The sequence below is a fragment of the Leptinotarsa decemlineata genome, unplaced genomic scaffold (assembly GCF_025532065.1).
Source record: "Leptinotarsa decemlineata unplaced genomic scaffold, Ldec_3_MD MMD2_P_RNA_scaffold_6, whole genome shotgun sequence".
NCBI classification, from domain to species: Eukaryota; Metazoa; Arthropoda; class Insecta; order Coleoptera; family Chrysomelidae; genus Leptinotarsa; species Leptinotarsa decemlineata.
The window spans coordinates 12,882,059-12,898,882 of record NW_027412533.1 but is presented as its reverse complement, the minus strand read 5'-3'; the positions used below and the strand labels follow the sequence as shown (position 1 = coordinate 12,898,882).

Sequence of the window (16,824 nt, the reverse complement as noted above, 5' to 3'; positions counted from 1 at the left end):
TAAAAACATACCTAAGGTGGTTTTAGAGAAATTCTCATAAAAAATTGAACTAAAAAACGCCCGATTTACAAAGTACGTCTACAACTAAAACTTACACGGGTAGAGGTGTTGGTCGACATTTCGGGAAGATTATTCCAAAGAATAAAACATCTGTCTAAAAAACACTAGAACACAAACGATTGTCTAGGTACGTTGTCACGACCCGATAAACAATTGTCAGTCGATAAAAAATAAACCGCCTGCACAACAAACCCAACAGAAAGCTCGAGTGAAACTAGCGATTCAGCGCGCACAACGCGATGTTTTGTACGTCGCAGTGTTTTGTTTGGATCGATTACCGGCAGGAGCACACGTGTTGCGAAATTTTCTGTCGGGACGATGAAGTATTCCCATGCGTGTTCTGGAATCTCTCAGGACGGAAAAATAATATCGGTTATTTCCTTTTGCTATTTAACGCTGACGCAGTTAAATCAACTGCATATACAGTGAGTGTGTTTATTGTTCCAGCTCAACAGCCCTGAATAAATGTATGTTCATGAGATAACAAGAATTTTGGTTTTTTGAAAAAAAAATTATTTATTCGTCTACATATATGTTGCCGCTCTCAAAATAGTCTCCGTTAGATATTTAAACTTGTGCCAGCGCCTATTTCAACCCTCAATACCTCTCAAACTCGATTTTTGGGATAAGCCTTCATCTCTTTCAGCGATGAACTTTTGGTTTCATTTATGCTTGAAATTGCAAAAAAAGTCACACAGAGCTGGGGCATCGTTACGGTATTGTCTTTGACCAACAATTCACGAACAAGCAATGAAGTGTGAGCAGGTGCATTCTCATGGTTGAAAGCAATTAATTGTTTTCCCTCAAATCCGGGCATTTTTTATCGGATTATCATGCAAATGGCGTGAAACTTGTAGGTAGTACAACTAATTGACCATTTGACCTAGTGACAAGAATTCATGCCATTAAAATCTAAGAACAGAGTGAGCACAACCTTCACGTTTGACCGCATATCAAACCTTTTATCAGTCTTGGCGAGCCCAACATGCATAACTTGAAGAGAATTCTGAGTTGTTTGAAATCTTCAAAAAAGTTTAATTTCTCCCAAGTAAGAAAACAGTCCTGAACAGTTCACAAATTTTGAAGTGACAATTGTACAAAATTCCCAACTTTTCGCTGTTTTTTCGACTTGGAAAAGTGGGAAATTTCGGGCCGTGAAGATAGAAAAAATAATAGTAGAAAACAATAAGCACAATATTATTTAAGTGTTGTTTCCTTTCATTTGTATTGAATATTCTTATACATGGTGGATATGGTGGAAGACCAAGGACCTTGGTCCAAAGTAGAATAATTCCCATTATTATTTTTATAATCACCAAAATTTATTTTTGTTTCTGCATACCCTAACGGGCATAAGCATTCAGCCAATCTTTGGATAGCTAAATAAGGAAATTAATATATTATAGTAGTAACTAATCCATCGGCCTTCATTTCTTCGAAAGTTGGGAAATTTTGCTGGTGGGGTTGGGAAAATTTGGATTCCTTTCCCTCCCCTGGTTTTTTTTTTGCCACGGCCCTGCTCGGCGGAAGTGATCAAACTCGTGCTCCGCCAGTTTCCAAACTTGAAAGTTACATTCTTTTGGGACACGTTGTTTTTGACAGTAGCCCGAATGAGTTCAATGGAATTCAAATCCGAATGGTGGGGTGAAGTCGCAAAACGTCTGTGTTCAAGCAGAACCTCATCAAATTTGTATCTGAAATGCTTTTTATTTACCTTGATCAACTCGTATAATTCGGGTTTAAGCATGTTAGGGATGAACATCATGCTTTTTTCGTTCAGACACTTCACCATGTCAGCCTTCCTAGAATTTGTGAGGGGGGCTGGATTGATATGAATATTGTGTTATGTAGCATTATCGGTCACGACTACCAAATCCACAGGTAAATTTAGGACTAACTTTTCTTGTAACTATTTACCACAATTTTCAGAATTCATTTCTAAATGATAAATTCCTAATGTTGTGCCTGATTTAAATATAAACCGACAATTAGGTATAAATCCCATGTCACCTCCTGCACGGACAATAATGAGTCTTAGTCCCTTCGCAATAATTTTAAATGACCCTTTGGTTGATTCATGCGTTTAATTCTTGGAAGATGTAAATCCACTATGAAAAAAAAATCTGTTTAAAATCTGTTTTTCCGTTAACCAGCTGTCGCACCCCTACGAACGACAACCCTCAGAAATTGAAACTTGTGAGAGCCAAGGATTAACGAGGTCTCACCTTTTAACGTGTGATTCCTAACATGGGTTAGACGATAGCAAGTGAAATTCGATCGTTCAGACTAGGGCTTGAACCACCGACCAACACGGCAGTCAATTCGAGTGAGTGAACAAAGCACCCACGTCGAACCTCCTTACTACCGACCTACCTGTTTCATCATAATTGGTCGCTGGTGACTACGAAAATAATTGATTTTTTGTAAATACTCGGATCCTCAATGCTCTAATGTTCATTTTCTCAATTGAAATTTCATATATTACTTTCAGTTCTTCTCCATTTGAAACCTATTTTCTTTAAAATTCTACATAGAGATGTTCCAGAAGCCACAACGTGATTAATTTTGTGTTGGAACTTTTTACCGTAATACGACACCCTTCCGTCTTATGAAAGTCGTGAATAATCCGTCTAGTATCGGAATACTCATACTCAGGAATATCAGTTACTGGTGCTCTTCTAAGCCGCTCCTTTCTTGGGGTGGAAAATTTTACTTTTCCGTTATTTGCAGAAATTAATTGCTCTCCTTCTTACACCACTCTTTTAATGGTTTTTATTGAAATACATAATACAAAATGAAGATGTGTGTTGGGATAGTTATTTTTTATTTTTTTTTAATGTTGCCTGTAGCGGGAAATGTTTTATTTTTCATATTTGATAACGTATTCGACTCACATTCAACACTTTGAAAATAATTGAACACTTTAAAATGTATTTCACGTGCCTGATTCTTGATGACTGGTTTTTTGTTAGACGATGACATTTTTTTCAGAAACAACACAAATTATTCAGACAATACCAATCGCCAACAGTATTGGAGGACCAGTAATGATACGCCTGTGTACAGAACATTTATATGTCTTGCAAAAGCTGTAGTGGGGGTTACATTGAAAATGAGTTGTGCGCATGGGGACGGGCTCGCCATCACGTTTGGCGCTTGCTATAAACATACTTCAGGGGTGTAGATATCAACATAATGAAACGAGACAATTTCCAAATCCGAGAAATTTAAAAATTCCCTTTATTTTCTCGTAATCTCCTTGTAATTCGCCATCCTCACATCGATTTGAGGCCAATATTTTGCTACAACACAAGGGCGTTCATTGTTGCTCAGACTTTTTCAAACCCGACCAAATGAATTTAGCTTCTTTTCCAATTATTTCATTTGGCGAATATCTTTCAATTGGCAATAATCGGACTTTGACAAACGCTGGTTTTGGTCGCAGAGTATGTTCTCTGCCATTTGGGGCTGAATTTTCTTGTAAAAAGACAGACCATGATATATTTCTGTAACTTCAGTGATGACCTGATCGGCGGTCAGTCTGCGATCAAAACAAATGTAGGTTGATCCTATAGATGGCTGCATTGGTTTTACTTATTCAGGTTTGTCTTTGAAGGACAGTTGGGTACTGATGAGACCTTGGCGGGTCGAAATAGCGCCTTTTGGTGTTGGATTACAAAAGTTTCGTTTTTGGCTTATGGTTTCAATATGATCCAAGCGTGCTAACCAAAAAGCAAAATAAAATAATAGCAGGAGTAAACCTATGGGCTTTGGAAGATGAAATGGAAGATGAAAAAATTTTCCTGTGCACATTGTTGAAACATGAAAATGTTTCAATATAACGAATAGTAAATGTTTTTTCATCCCTTTTATAAATAGCCTTACCAAAATTTGGTAAATTATTGTAAAACTTTTTAGACAAATTCATTTTGCTGTGTTTGAAATCTATATCCGACCAAAACTTGGTCAAATCTAAGCAAATGAAAATCCAAACTGATGGAAATTTCAAATAATTTTCATTTCGCCAAAATCACACCCTTAGGACTGAAATTTGAAATTAAACATGTCTGTTCGTGCCTTTACATTTTAAACACATTTTTTGGTTTCATTTTATTTTTGTGAGATATTGCATATGTTCGCAAATCCAAAATACAAATTATGAAATTATAAAACAACAATAAAAATTAATTGGCGCTCCGGAGCGACTTAATTGATTCCAGTGGCGCTTTTGATTTTTCAGCTGCAGAAAAACCCGGAAAAACCTGAAGATCTTGATCTGCCAATGTCCTCTCTCTCATAAAACAAAATGTAGGGTGTCTCTAGAGGCTCCAGTACACTTCGTGACACAACTATCATCAAACTTAAACCAGTCCGTTTCATCTTTAACCAAAGCGTAATAGTGACCAAATTCAACGCCAGAACCACAGTGAACAATGACTGCAAGAATATTATAATAGTGGTCTGCTAGATTGAAGTGTTCATCTATTTCGGACCTTCATAAGAGTTTGTTGCTTCCGTCAGAGGTTGAGTCATGTTTGAAGATCATCATTGTTATTATTAGATTGACTTGTGCCTCAGCTATACTTGTTTCCTTATAACATTCAGTTAGTTTGGCGCATGTTTGGCAATATAGTCAATCATCACCTGTTGAAAGTTCCATTTTCAGATGATTTATCAAAATTGTAAAATTCGTGTCCTGTTCGTTCATACTGTATGAACACGCCTGAGGAAGTGGAACAGTTGCGGTTTTGTAAACTGTCCAATGAAAATCTCACAATAAAGTGCTATTTGAATACATTATAGAGTTTCATCGACTATATTAGGCCGATTCCATCACATTTTCCGCTGATGATACTATTTTGGTTAGCGAAACGCTCGTCGAGATACTAGCTCGGGTGTGGGCAGATGTTTCATCAAATGGGGAACCTTTGACAAATTCAGAATGAAGTAGTTTACTGACTTTTCACTGTTTTATTTTTCTTTTCAGTTGAAGGTCAGTTTTCAGTCCATTCTTTTCTAGAAAGTTTCAATTTTTTCAGTGTGTTCATGATTGCATATTTAGACAAAAATAGTACTTACTTTATTCAACGAGCAAGAAATGTGGCCATTAGGTACTCATGAGAATGTAGTTTGCCAATTTCAGCCGAAGGCAATCGTCGTAAATCATTCAAGCGAGTTATAGTCATTTTCTCAAGCAGAATACTGTACTATTTCTATAACTTAAAACAATAATATTTCAAAATGAAATTAATTTATCCGTGTTAGGAATCACACGTTGAAAGGTAAGACCTCGTTAGTTCTTAGCTCGCACAAGTTTCTCAACTTCTGAGAGTTGTCGTTCGTATAGGGGTGACAGCTGATTAACGGAAAAACAGATTTTAAACAGAATAGATTTGTGAAGAATATCCCGAATGAGATTAATACCATTAAATTTCATAATGAGAATCAACCTGAAAGAAGCATTCAAAAATATTTTCTATTTCTGTTATTTCATTCAATAATTTCAAATTGTTTGAAAATTGAGTGGGATTTTTTTTAAATATCGAAGACCTGACTTGATCCAAGAAGCGACAGAACCGCGGGCACTCAAGCCCACAGTGTCAACCACTACTCCAAGATGGAGCTATTCCTGTTCCTGATTATCCTCATTTTTTCATTTGGTGAAGAACTTTCAAGCAATATCAATTTTTTCAATCTACTATTTCAATCATTGATGATCTCTCAATAATTGAGTTTGACGTTAAGGAACATGTTTTGAATTAGATAAATTGTCAAAACTCATTCATGATTGTCAACAATTGAAACACAATCGTCATGTGACCAGAATGTTCTCATCTGTGATTAGTGTCGAAGGTAAATAGTGAATTATGAATATAGATCCAACTGATTCGAAGCATAATTATTGATGCTATTTTCATAGTCAAATAAAAACTATATTTTTTATTCTGTGCAAATCAGAACAGACCCCAGATGTAAATTGAAATTCAACTTGAAAAATGACAAAAAATGACAAAAAATGACATTTTTCATGATGATCTCCTACCACTCAGTAGATAACGGCTACATTCGACATTTTATTGAAATTCAACTATCTCCTTTGAATAATTCTAAAAAATTTCAATGAATACGTATTTATATATTCTGAAACCCTCAATTAGAATTTAAAACTCCTTATCTCATTTGAATTTCAGCTGCCCAACAAAGCAAGGTAAAAACTGTTTTCGAAAAAAACTCTTTACGAATCTAAATCAACTCATAAAAGTAAGTGAATTATGGAAAACTATGTTATAAAAGTCTGAACATGTATTATTTTCTATTTTTATGTTTCAGGAAACTTTCGATTTTTAGTATTTATTTTTATGGATTTGTAGAAGTACCTTGAAATTCTCTAACACAATCAGGCGTTTTCAAGTGTTTCAAAAATGTTCCATTCTCAAAACAAGACACACTTTACTCAAAATGATTTTTATGAAAGGACATTACGATCACTTTCGATTCATCTCGTTTCTGAATCAGTTTTTATTGAAAAGAAAAATTGTGATTTGAATATAATTTAATATCGGTAGAGTAATGTCTATATTCGCCGTTTTCTCTGTAAAGCTAAGCTTGCGTAAGCTCGCTAAACTCAATCCATACTTAAATGTTTGTGGTATGCGCCAAAATAACTTGGCAACGTTGTATCTTTTCGTGAATAACTATGGTTTACGCGTCAATTCTCAAATTACTAGAAGCGAATGTTAGGTAAATTTAATAAAAATTGGGGTTTCGATACCTTGTTATCGAAAAGTACCAGAATCAGACAAAAGAACACACTTACCAGTGAATTTTCATATCTAATACTAGCGAAATAAATGAAAAAGTAAGAGTTGCAAACTTTACCTCAACGGAGAAATAATTTTTTCAATTCAATCATAGCTCCCTGTATTGCAAAATAAGATCTAACTGACCATCTATAGAGTAATGTTCTACTTAGAACTACCTGCAATCCGGCCGATGGCCAGCTCTCTCTGACGAATAATAATAATACTATAACGCCACTTATAAATTTTCCACTTTACATGTGGTCAGTTATATCTTATGTGACTGTATTAAAAAAAGTAAAAACAATTGAATGTTTTTTTACAAATTGTTTTCGAATTCTGAAGCATCTTCTATGATCTCCAGCACATATAGTTCACGTTTGGGCTTGGTCAGTCCAAATCTTCTGTAAAAGGCCATATCATTCGTGGATATCCAAAAGCAATGATGTGTAATTTCCATAATTCTGCAACAACTGATTTTTATTTCACAAGTCTGCTTACTAAAACATTTCAGCACAGCGACAACACAGCGACACTTACATTATTTTCAAAACTGAAGAATAAAAAGTGAGGTTTTGATGTCTACATGAGCTTGGCTATACATATAAACCCACCGAATTTAGCCGTGGATACGGTGCATATAAAACTGAAGCGTTAAGCGAGCTTACCCCTTAAGCTTCGCTTACACGAATATGGTCATAATCGTTAAACATACTTTTTCTGCTAGTTTATATCTGAAACGGACATATCTGGATGTTCTACAAATTTTCTAGAAGAGTTCTCATTATTATTTGTTAATTTCTGCCTTTTTTGGAGCTTCTCATTCTTTTCTCCCTCTTGGATAAGTGAAAAGCTACAACGGGTTTTCAATGGAGCTTACAGAAATGTGAACAAATTCAATTTTTCAGTCAACAAAATGCAAAAAAACTGTTTTGTTCATTTTGACTTCAATTCCTAGAAAACTGTATCTACTTCCATTTTAAAATTTTTGAAATTGAAGCAATATTTTTATGAATTAAAAATTCATCTACACCCTTGAACTATACATATAGTTTTCATTCTTTTGAAGTTTTCAATAACGTTGTACTTCGTAGAAGCACTGCTAATGAGTGAAACACACTTTGAATAACTCTGACTACATGAACTCAATACAAATAAAAGTCATTCGTACCTTACTATACGTTTTATTCAACTAGAAAGCTGGCCACAAAATGAGCTTATGGTCACAACATTCCAAATGTTTATATAGAAAGGTTATGACATTGTCGAAGGCAAATAGATAAAATACGAGAAAAATTCTCAGTAAGCTATGATAATTCTCGAGTAAAATTCATAACCATCAAAAATGTTTACCTGTTTCAATGCTTACGAGGCTCTCGTCTGAAAAAACATCAAAACAAATTATGCAATGCAATTATTCATTACAAGAAATATTATTCGAAAAAAATGGATATCAGCAATTACCGGTTCTTATCTTTTATTCATTGTTAAAGATAACGTTCAAGAAAAAAAACAGCAATTGCCGGTTGTTATCTTCTGATGTAACGTAACTCCCCACCTATCTTACTCATTTCTGTGTTGTTCTTTCGAAAATGATTAAAAAAACATGAGCTTTTTTCGGTTCCGAATTTTTTTGTTTCAAGTTTCCTTCGTGGGTTATGTTTGGTATTGAAAAATGGAAAAAAAATGTGCCTCCTCCACACCTAATAAGATGTAAACATGTAATACACACCCATTATTATTCAGTGAATATACATGTCATCGGTGATGAAATAATAGATAAAACTTTGTACTTGGAATTTTAAGACTTGCCTGAATTTCTTTAGAATAATCTAACAGTAGCCTACAGTGTTTTTAACGAATATTCAAAATGTCACTTCTGATATTTCATATCGCAGTAAGCAACCAGAGTGAAGAATACAGGTATAGATAACGAATATGTAATTCACCTACTCTTGGAACAACTAATCACAAATGGAATTGAAATTATTCCATTCATCTGAAAGTTCAATACATGTATATAGTTGCATACTGGTACTGGTATTCTAGGAAAATCAAAATACTTTCCGGTAGATCACCTTTTTGAAGATATTGTGTTGATATCTTCTGGATTATAGATGTTGCAAACCCGATTGAATGTAATAAAAGTTTCACATTCAGATGCAAAGTCCGGTTTCAAAAATATTGCAGAAACTGTAGATTCAATGCGTTGTTGCAATTTCTGAAAAAATATTTTCAGCTTTCTACTTCTCCGTCATTAAACAAAAAAATTGGTGAACTTTTGGAATATTCCTCATGTAAGTCATAGAAGAACTATATTATTCTCCTCACAAGAAATAGTAATGGCTGGCTCGAATGATTTACAGCGGTCATCTTTGACATGTGTTACCAAACTTTCTTCTCACGAGTAATGAACACATTAATCGTTAATAATACTTTCCTGTTGGTTTTGTGATTCAGGTTCAAAATGTCAGTTCGGTATATCGGTTACATTCACTGAAGAATTTTACTTGTTCAAATATTTCAAACTCTTTATCACATAATATTATCTGTCACGTATTTTCTGAAAGGTTTATATGATTGTACAAAGATTTGTGGAACCATGAGAAAATAAAAACAACGATTTCTTATGTCAAAGAAATCATCCAATTATGGTATCCAATCTCCATTTACGTTATTATTCAAATCACAGTCACCATATACTCAACATACGTGAACCTTTTACAAATAAATCGCACCGAAATAAAAAACAATAACAACTGATTCATTGAAGATATACAAATTCTAAGAAGTAAAAAAGTTTACTCTCTATGAAGAAAATTGAGAAATGTTACATGTTACAATTATGGTATGAGTGTAAAAAAGACGAAAGCGATTTATAAAAAAGATGACTTTGATTTGTTGGAAAACTATCGTCCAATATCGATTATTTCCATCATTGGCAGGGCTACTGAGATCATAGTTGAAAAAAATAATTATCGCTTAGGTAATTTGAAAATCATACATGCTCTGTCGAAATTGGTGAACAATAAGAAATTCACTCGATTTCCATATTTATGCCAGCAAAGTTCCAACCCGTGTATCTTAATGAAAATATGGTGCTTCTCTTGCAAAGTATTACTGTTCTTGATATATTTTCAATCATCTAGTATTCCGTTTCGAAGAATGTTGTTTTGAAATGTGCAAGTAAGACCCTTCCACTAACGAATTTTTTTTATATCATTCTTGATGATCCTGGAAGGTATGATGGATAAGACCGATTTTTTGGGCAGAACGAAGAAGATCAGAATTATTCTAACGGTTTTGACTAGATTATAAGTCGGTCAAATGCCGAATCACCTGAAATAATTGGTTCACTTTTTACGGAAGCGTATGAAGGCCACATATTTTTATTATTTGTTTCTTGGAGATAAAAGTCGAAATTTTGTGTAAGATTGATGAAATTTCCCCCCACGAAAACGTGGGGAGATAAATGAGGCTCCCTAAGGCGGTCACTTGCGAAGCCAAGCTTCGACATCGATCGCCGACTAGATTCGTTCTTTGTCTTTGCAGCTCTCACTGCAAGATAAATTAGAGCCCAAGACGCATTCATGATTCAACAACAGACATCACTGTTTTGAACCGCCAAAGGTCTCACCAGTGGTGCTAGACTAAACCACAAATGCATAGGATCGATCACACAGATGGTGTTTTCGTAAGGGGAGATGTTATCGCCATTACTTATTAATTCTTTATTCATTCTTTCAATCATAGTTGCGTTGTGTTTGGGCTCCAGTTCACAACTAGTTGCCTAGCAGTGGAAGCTGCAGTGAAAGGCAAAGGACGAATATCGTTGGCAGTTGATGTCAAAGCTTGGCTTTGCACCTGACCGCTTTGAGGAGCCCCGTTTATCTCTGATATTTGAGGATTGGGTTCTTTGTCGGTTCCATAGATGACGCTCCGTAAGGGGAGATGATATCGCCCTCTCTCGAAATCACGACTTCAAACTAGAAATTTCGAATTATGAGTTCGAACTCGTTCCGACCAACCGATAGACTGGTCTATCGGTTGATACTCTGAACGAATTCGATTTTCAATTATCGGAACTCATCGACTTATGTTGATGATAGACGCTACCTTACACTGACGAGTAGCCAAACAGCCCAAAACCGGTCTGGAAGTGTGTTCCAATAATTAATAATAATAATAATTTTTTATATTTTCCTTGTTAAAAAGTACATTGTTATACGTACAGTGACAAGGAAAACGTCCGAGGGTAGGACACGTTACAGAGTATAATGTTTGTAGTAATCAATAATCTAAAAATATGATACATATAGGTATATACATATAATTATGTGTTTGGCTTAGATTATGTAAAAAAATAACTATAAATAAATGAAAGTCAATGTTATCACATAGTTGTGATATTTTGTCATTAAAATATAAAAAAACAGTTTAAAATTCGTCAAGTGTGTAGCAATTTTTTTCAATAAGTGCCTTTTTCAGTCTTGATTTGAAAATGTTAAGATTTGGTGATATTTTAATTGATTCTTCTAATTTATTAAACATTTTTGGTCCAAGATAAAGAAAATTTTTCTGATAAAGAGTTGTTCTATGAATATTGGGCATCAGTTTGCCTCTAGAACGAGTTGGATAATTATGTTGCTGGAAAGGTGTATTATGCTTGTTTCTATAAACGTATATACACAATTCATAAATATAGAGACCAGCAACAGTTAGTATCTTGAAATTTTTAAAAGCATTTCTACATGATTCTCTCCAACCAATACCGGCAATGATTCTTACTGCATATTTTTGCAAAATAATTATTCTTTCAGCAGCAGATCCGGTACCCCAATTCAAAATTCCAAAATTGAAAATCTTTTGCGGCAGTTATATCGCCAACAGCGTATGCAGGAATAACTTTAGTGGAGAATCCTGCACTGACACCTGTCAAATATAACCCAACGCCCTTCGTGGTATTGGCCAGGGAAGTATTTTTTTCTGATAGGTGTCAGATCATTAACGTATTGTGTAGGGAGTTGAGGCTGGTCTGAACGAATTATTCCTTTGGATGATTTGATTGACAGCCAGCCAGTCTTCAAGTATGCCCACTGACTATGTGTGGAAAGTTTCATTTCCTTTCACGAGGAATTAGGCAAATTTCGGATATGCGATTGGTTATCTCGTTCACAGGCAGATGGGGCGATGACAAACATGTTGATTGTTGTCCGCTTCAGCCAAGTTCGAGGAATGGTACTCTGAAGGAAATCGATTTTCAATTATCGGAAATCATCGACTTATGTTGACGATAGATACTACCTTGCACTGACGAGTAGCCAAACAGCACGAAACTGGTCTGCAAGTGTGTCCAATAATTGAAAATCTTTTGCGGCAGTTGTATCGCCAAGAGCGTATGCAGGAATAACTGCAGTGAACAATCCTGCACTGACACCTGTCTGATATAATCCAACGCCAGAGAAGGAGTTGTTTTCTGAAAGGTGTCAGTCCATTTACCTACTGTGTAGGGAGTTGAGGCTGGCCTAAACGAATTATTCTTTCAGATGATTTGATTCATAGCCAGTCTTCAGTATGCCCCATGATCTGTTTGCAACCCCATTTAGAAAAACCAATTCAGGTGAAAACTCTCCTTTATGCGGAATTATCAGATCCTTCAATACTTGTTCGTTACTGGCGTAATTTACTCAGTGTTTAAATAATATTTACTCACTATATTTTATTTGTGAAATGAAAACATTTGTTGAGGCTTTCGCGGCCAAGATTTTCAGTGTTACTATCTTCATTCAATTCATCAGACGCCTCTACGGGGAGGAAACACTGAAACAATACATTCATCTGAATGAAGGTAGAAAAAAAGGCACACGTACTTGAAACATTGACGTTTTTATGCTCTATCGGGACACAAATATCATACCAGTATTTCTAAAGCTGTGGCGAAATATCAGATCAGCTTGGGCAAATCGGATCTATTTTAAAAGTGGACGAGCCTTTCTACAATACATGGAGTCAACCGGCAGAGGTGGACATTTCCTTGCTGAAACTTCACCTGGAAATCAGCAACGGAATAGAACCTGAACACTGGAACAAATTGGATGGCATATCCAACTCGAAAATGAGAAGTGAACGAGACCGATTAAGAGAAAACCACAAAAAGAAGTATGACAGATTTCACCGTGCCCAAAACCCCCATGCTTGGACAGGTCCAGAGTAGTCGTGAACCTAACAGATCGGGTCCTCACGGAAGATGAAATGGCAGTGCTAGCAAGAGGCGGTAACTTCTCGGTCATTCCGCGGCAGGTACCAAATGAATAAATTATAACATGGAAGCTGCAATCAGAACTCTACTGAATGATGAAGCGGAGAAAATTCGGATTGAGACAGCGAATATTCTACGCTAGGCCCGAACACCAAAATGCATTTACCAAAAAGAGAAGTTGGGGTTTTGAAAAACCTGAACTCAGATGAGGAGATCACCACTCTACCAGCTGACAAAGGAAAGACCATTCAAAGAATAGAAGCCGTCCCGCCAAGGCTCTACAGTCTTCCGAAGATACACAAAAAAGAGGTTCCGTTGAGACCCATAGTGAGTGCATCGGATTCGCCTACGTATTACTTGTCAAAACACCTAGCATCGCTTCTCCAACGTCATGTTGAAAAAACAACCTCGTACGTCAAGGATTCGACAGACTTGTGGGAAAAATTTAGAATATAACCTGGAAGCCAAGTGATATTCTGGTCAGTTTCGACGTTGTCTCCTTGTTCATCAACGTCCCGCTGGAAGATTATTTGAGAGAGATAGCCAACCTGTTTCCTAGTAATATTGTTGGAGTCTTCGAAGACTGCCTCACAAAAAGTTGCTTTCAATGGGAAGGAGATTTCTATGAGCAATTAGACAGCGTTGCGATGGGAAGTCCACTTATCCCAGTGATAGACAACTTCTTCATGGAGCAATTTGAGAAGGCAATCAAAGGCTTTCGATTTCGAGCAACCATTTGGCTAAGATACGTGGATGCCACCTTCGTCATCTGGAGTTATGGAAGGGACAGACTGAATCTATTTCTAGACCAAATAAATGCTAGCAAGTTCACCGATTAGACTGAACAGGAAAAACGGATAGCTTTTCTATATATACTCGTCGAAAAGCCTGACACACGACTGAAACAAAACGTGTACCGAAAACCGACACATACGGACAAATATCTGCATGCACTTTCGAACCACCATCCAAGCCAAAGGCGGGGAATTATCAACACTCTGACGGGACATGCCCGTAGAATATGTAAACCGGAACACCTACAAAAATAATTGGAGCATCTTCAAGTGGCTTTAAGATCGAATGGATACAGTGTAACCGAGATCAACAAGGCCATGAAACTGAAGAGTTCCACAAGTCAAAATAGGGAGGAAGCTCAAGCGGTTGCAGGTGCATTTCTACCGTACATCCCTAGGGTTACAAACAGAATCGAAAAAATTTTAGGGAAACATGAAATAAAAACAGTGTTCAAGTCCACCAAGAAAATACAACAAAGCCTTAGATCTGCGAAAGACAAAAGAGAACCACTATCACCTGTAGAAAAGTTTATATCGGTACCAAGGCTGAATGTACATCGGAGAAAAATAGACAAATCGGCAGTAGCGAAACACGCGCTCAGTGAAGGAGATCACACGATACTGTTCAAAGATGTGATACTACTTGGATACCAAAGTCGGATTGTACGGGAAGCCATAGAAATCCATGATGATACGGAAAACTATAACAGAAAAGAGAAGGCGGTAACGCTTAACCGGATTTGAAATCCCATATTAAAAGATGTTAAAGTGGCAACAGCGTAATGCGTTGATATTGGCCACTTCGGCCAATAGCAACACATCAACAAGAGAGGCAGACTACCTGAGTCAACATAATACAACTTACGAACTAGAATACTAGAAATCACTAGTCATCGGTGAATCATTAAGACGAATAAACTTCTGAAGAAGCCAGCCACTCGTACTGGCAAAACGTTAGGATGCAGTTCTAAACTACGACGGCCTTCAAACCCGGATGAAGATAGTAACACTGATGAAAATATTTTTTGGATTTATTTTGTTCGCACAATCACAAATGTCATAATTTACCGAACCGAAAATCGTTGGTTTATTCAATTTTTATCAAAATACTGATCCATTATTTGATTCAATCTTTTGTTTTTCTTAGTTTTTCAAATGTTTTAATAATTAATAGTAGTAGTAGTTTATTAATCACCAAATTATATGTATTTATAAAAACATGCAATAGAAAAAATGGGCGATTAATATAAGAAAAGGTTTGTCAAAACAAGTCTTATTATTGAATTTTCATCAGAGGAAACATAGGTATTGATGATTCACTTGAGTTTTTGTAAGTAAAACTTGTCTGCGAAACATCAATATCGAAGTTCTTTTCTTTGAAGATGGTCAAGATATAATGTATTTTGACTTACATGGGCAAAACATTTCAGTCCTTATCTTTCTAAATAGTATTAAGAATATCGAAATAAAAAGTAGTGAATAATTGAATATAAATTGAATATAAAATCTAAAAGTATAAAATCTCTAAACGCGTACATAATTTAAACATAAAACGTAAAAATTAAAATGTGTAAACGTATAAAAATGTTAATTTTACAATATAAATGCAAACTCGTTTTGAGTTGAAAGTATGCAAGGTAGGGATGAAAAATATATATGCAAATTGTAAAATTTGTTTGAAGTAATATTATATTTTTATTTTTGAGCCATTTGATCAATGAAATTTTGAATAAGTGAAACACATATTCCGTTTTTATATGATCTGGAGCAGGATTGAATAATTTGGGTCCAATATATGTCATTGATCTTTGTCTAATAGCTTTGTTCATTTTCGGTATATTTAAGTTACTCGCTTTGAGTCGGGTTTCATATCCATGTTGATGATTTTTGAACTTATTTCTGTTGGGAAATATAAATATTAATAATTGTTCAAAATGAAGATATCTCAAACTCATAAGATCACAAAAATGGAATATTTGTGCCGATGGGAAACGAAAATTTCAATTATAGATAATTTTGAGAAATCGTTTCTGTAGTAACATAAGCGGTTGCACAGTTGCACTATAGCCCTCACCCCATCCTAGATGTTCATACATTAAGAGAGACTGAACTAACAAAAAATATATACTACGCAAATTATTGATCCTCAGTATTTTTTAAGTGTTCAAAAAACATATAAAAGGGCTCTGAGTTTTTTACATAGATAGTCTATACATATGTATTTTCCAATTGAGATTATGGTCAATGTGTATTTTGAGATATTTTACTGAACTGGATATTTTCAAAGTTATGTTCTTATTTCTGCTAGTTGAATGTATATTGATGTTTTGTGCATTGCTGGGAAAACCATGATTGTTACTACAAAATGAAATGTAAGATGTTTTATCAATATTTATTGTCAGTAAACCATCATCAAGCCAATTTACTATAGTATCAATATCGTTTCTTGTATGAGATATTTCATCTTCCCAAGTTGTTCCATCAATCATTAGTACTGTATCATCAGCATATGAGACCACTTTTTCAGAAATATCAATGGATAAAATATCATTCAAATATAATATAAATAGCATTGGCTCTAGAACAGTGCCCTGGGGAACACCGTATTTAATTTCTAATGGTTCGCTCAGTACACCGTCTAGTTCAACCATTTGCACTCTTTTATTGAGGTAGTTTTTGATTAGATCATTTGTCAGACCTCTGATACCAAGATTATTTAATTTCGACAGTAATTTTTCATGACTAATGGTATCGAAGACCTTGGCCAAATCGATAAATATTCCCAGACATGTTTTTATCTAAGTGATCATATATTTGTGTGACTAAGTTAACTATGGCATCAGAGGTTGATCTTCCATTTTAAAAACCAAATTCGAAATCTGAAATTATATGATGTCTCTCTGTGAAAGTC

General features: G+C 35.3%; 2 protein-coding genes across 2 annotated transcripts in view; one reads left to right on the top strand and one right to left on the bottom strand.

Moving 5' to 3' along the window:
- The window catches only part of LOC111506756 (ATP-binding cassette sub-family G member 1), a 214,936-nt gene extending 214,651 nt beyond the window's left edge, over positions 1-285 (bottom strand). Inside the window, exon 1 of the mRNA XM_074170013.1 lies at positions 96-285. Within this exon, the coding sequence (XP_074026114.1) occupies positions 96-119 (24 nt within the window). The 5' untranslated portion in view covers positions 120-285. The remainder of the gene's footprint in view (positions 1-95) is intronic.
- Positions 286-13,275: 12,990 nt separating this feature from the next.
- On the top strand, positions 13,276-13,958 carry LOC141480214 (uncharacterized). The gene is made up of 2 exons (XM_074170107.1): positions 13,276-13,529; positions 13,604-13,958. The coding sequence occupies exons 1-2, from the start codon at positions 13,276-13,278 to the stop codon at positions 13,956-13,958; spliced, it is 609 nt and encodes a 202-aa protein (XP_074026208.1).
- Positions 13,959-16,824: the final 2,866 nt, after the last annotated feature.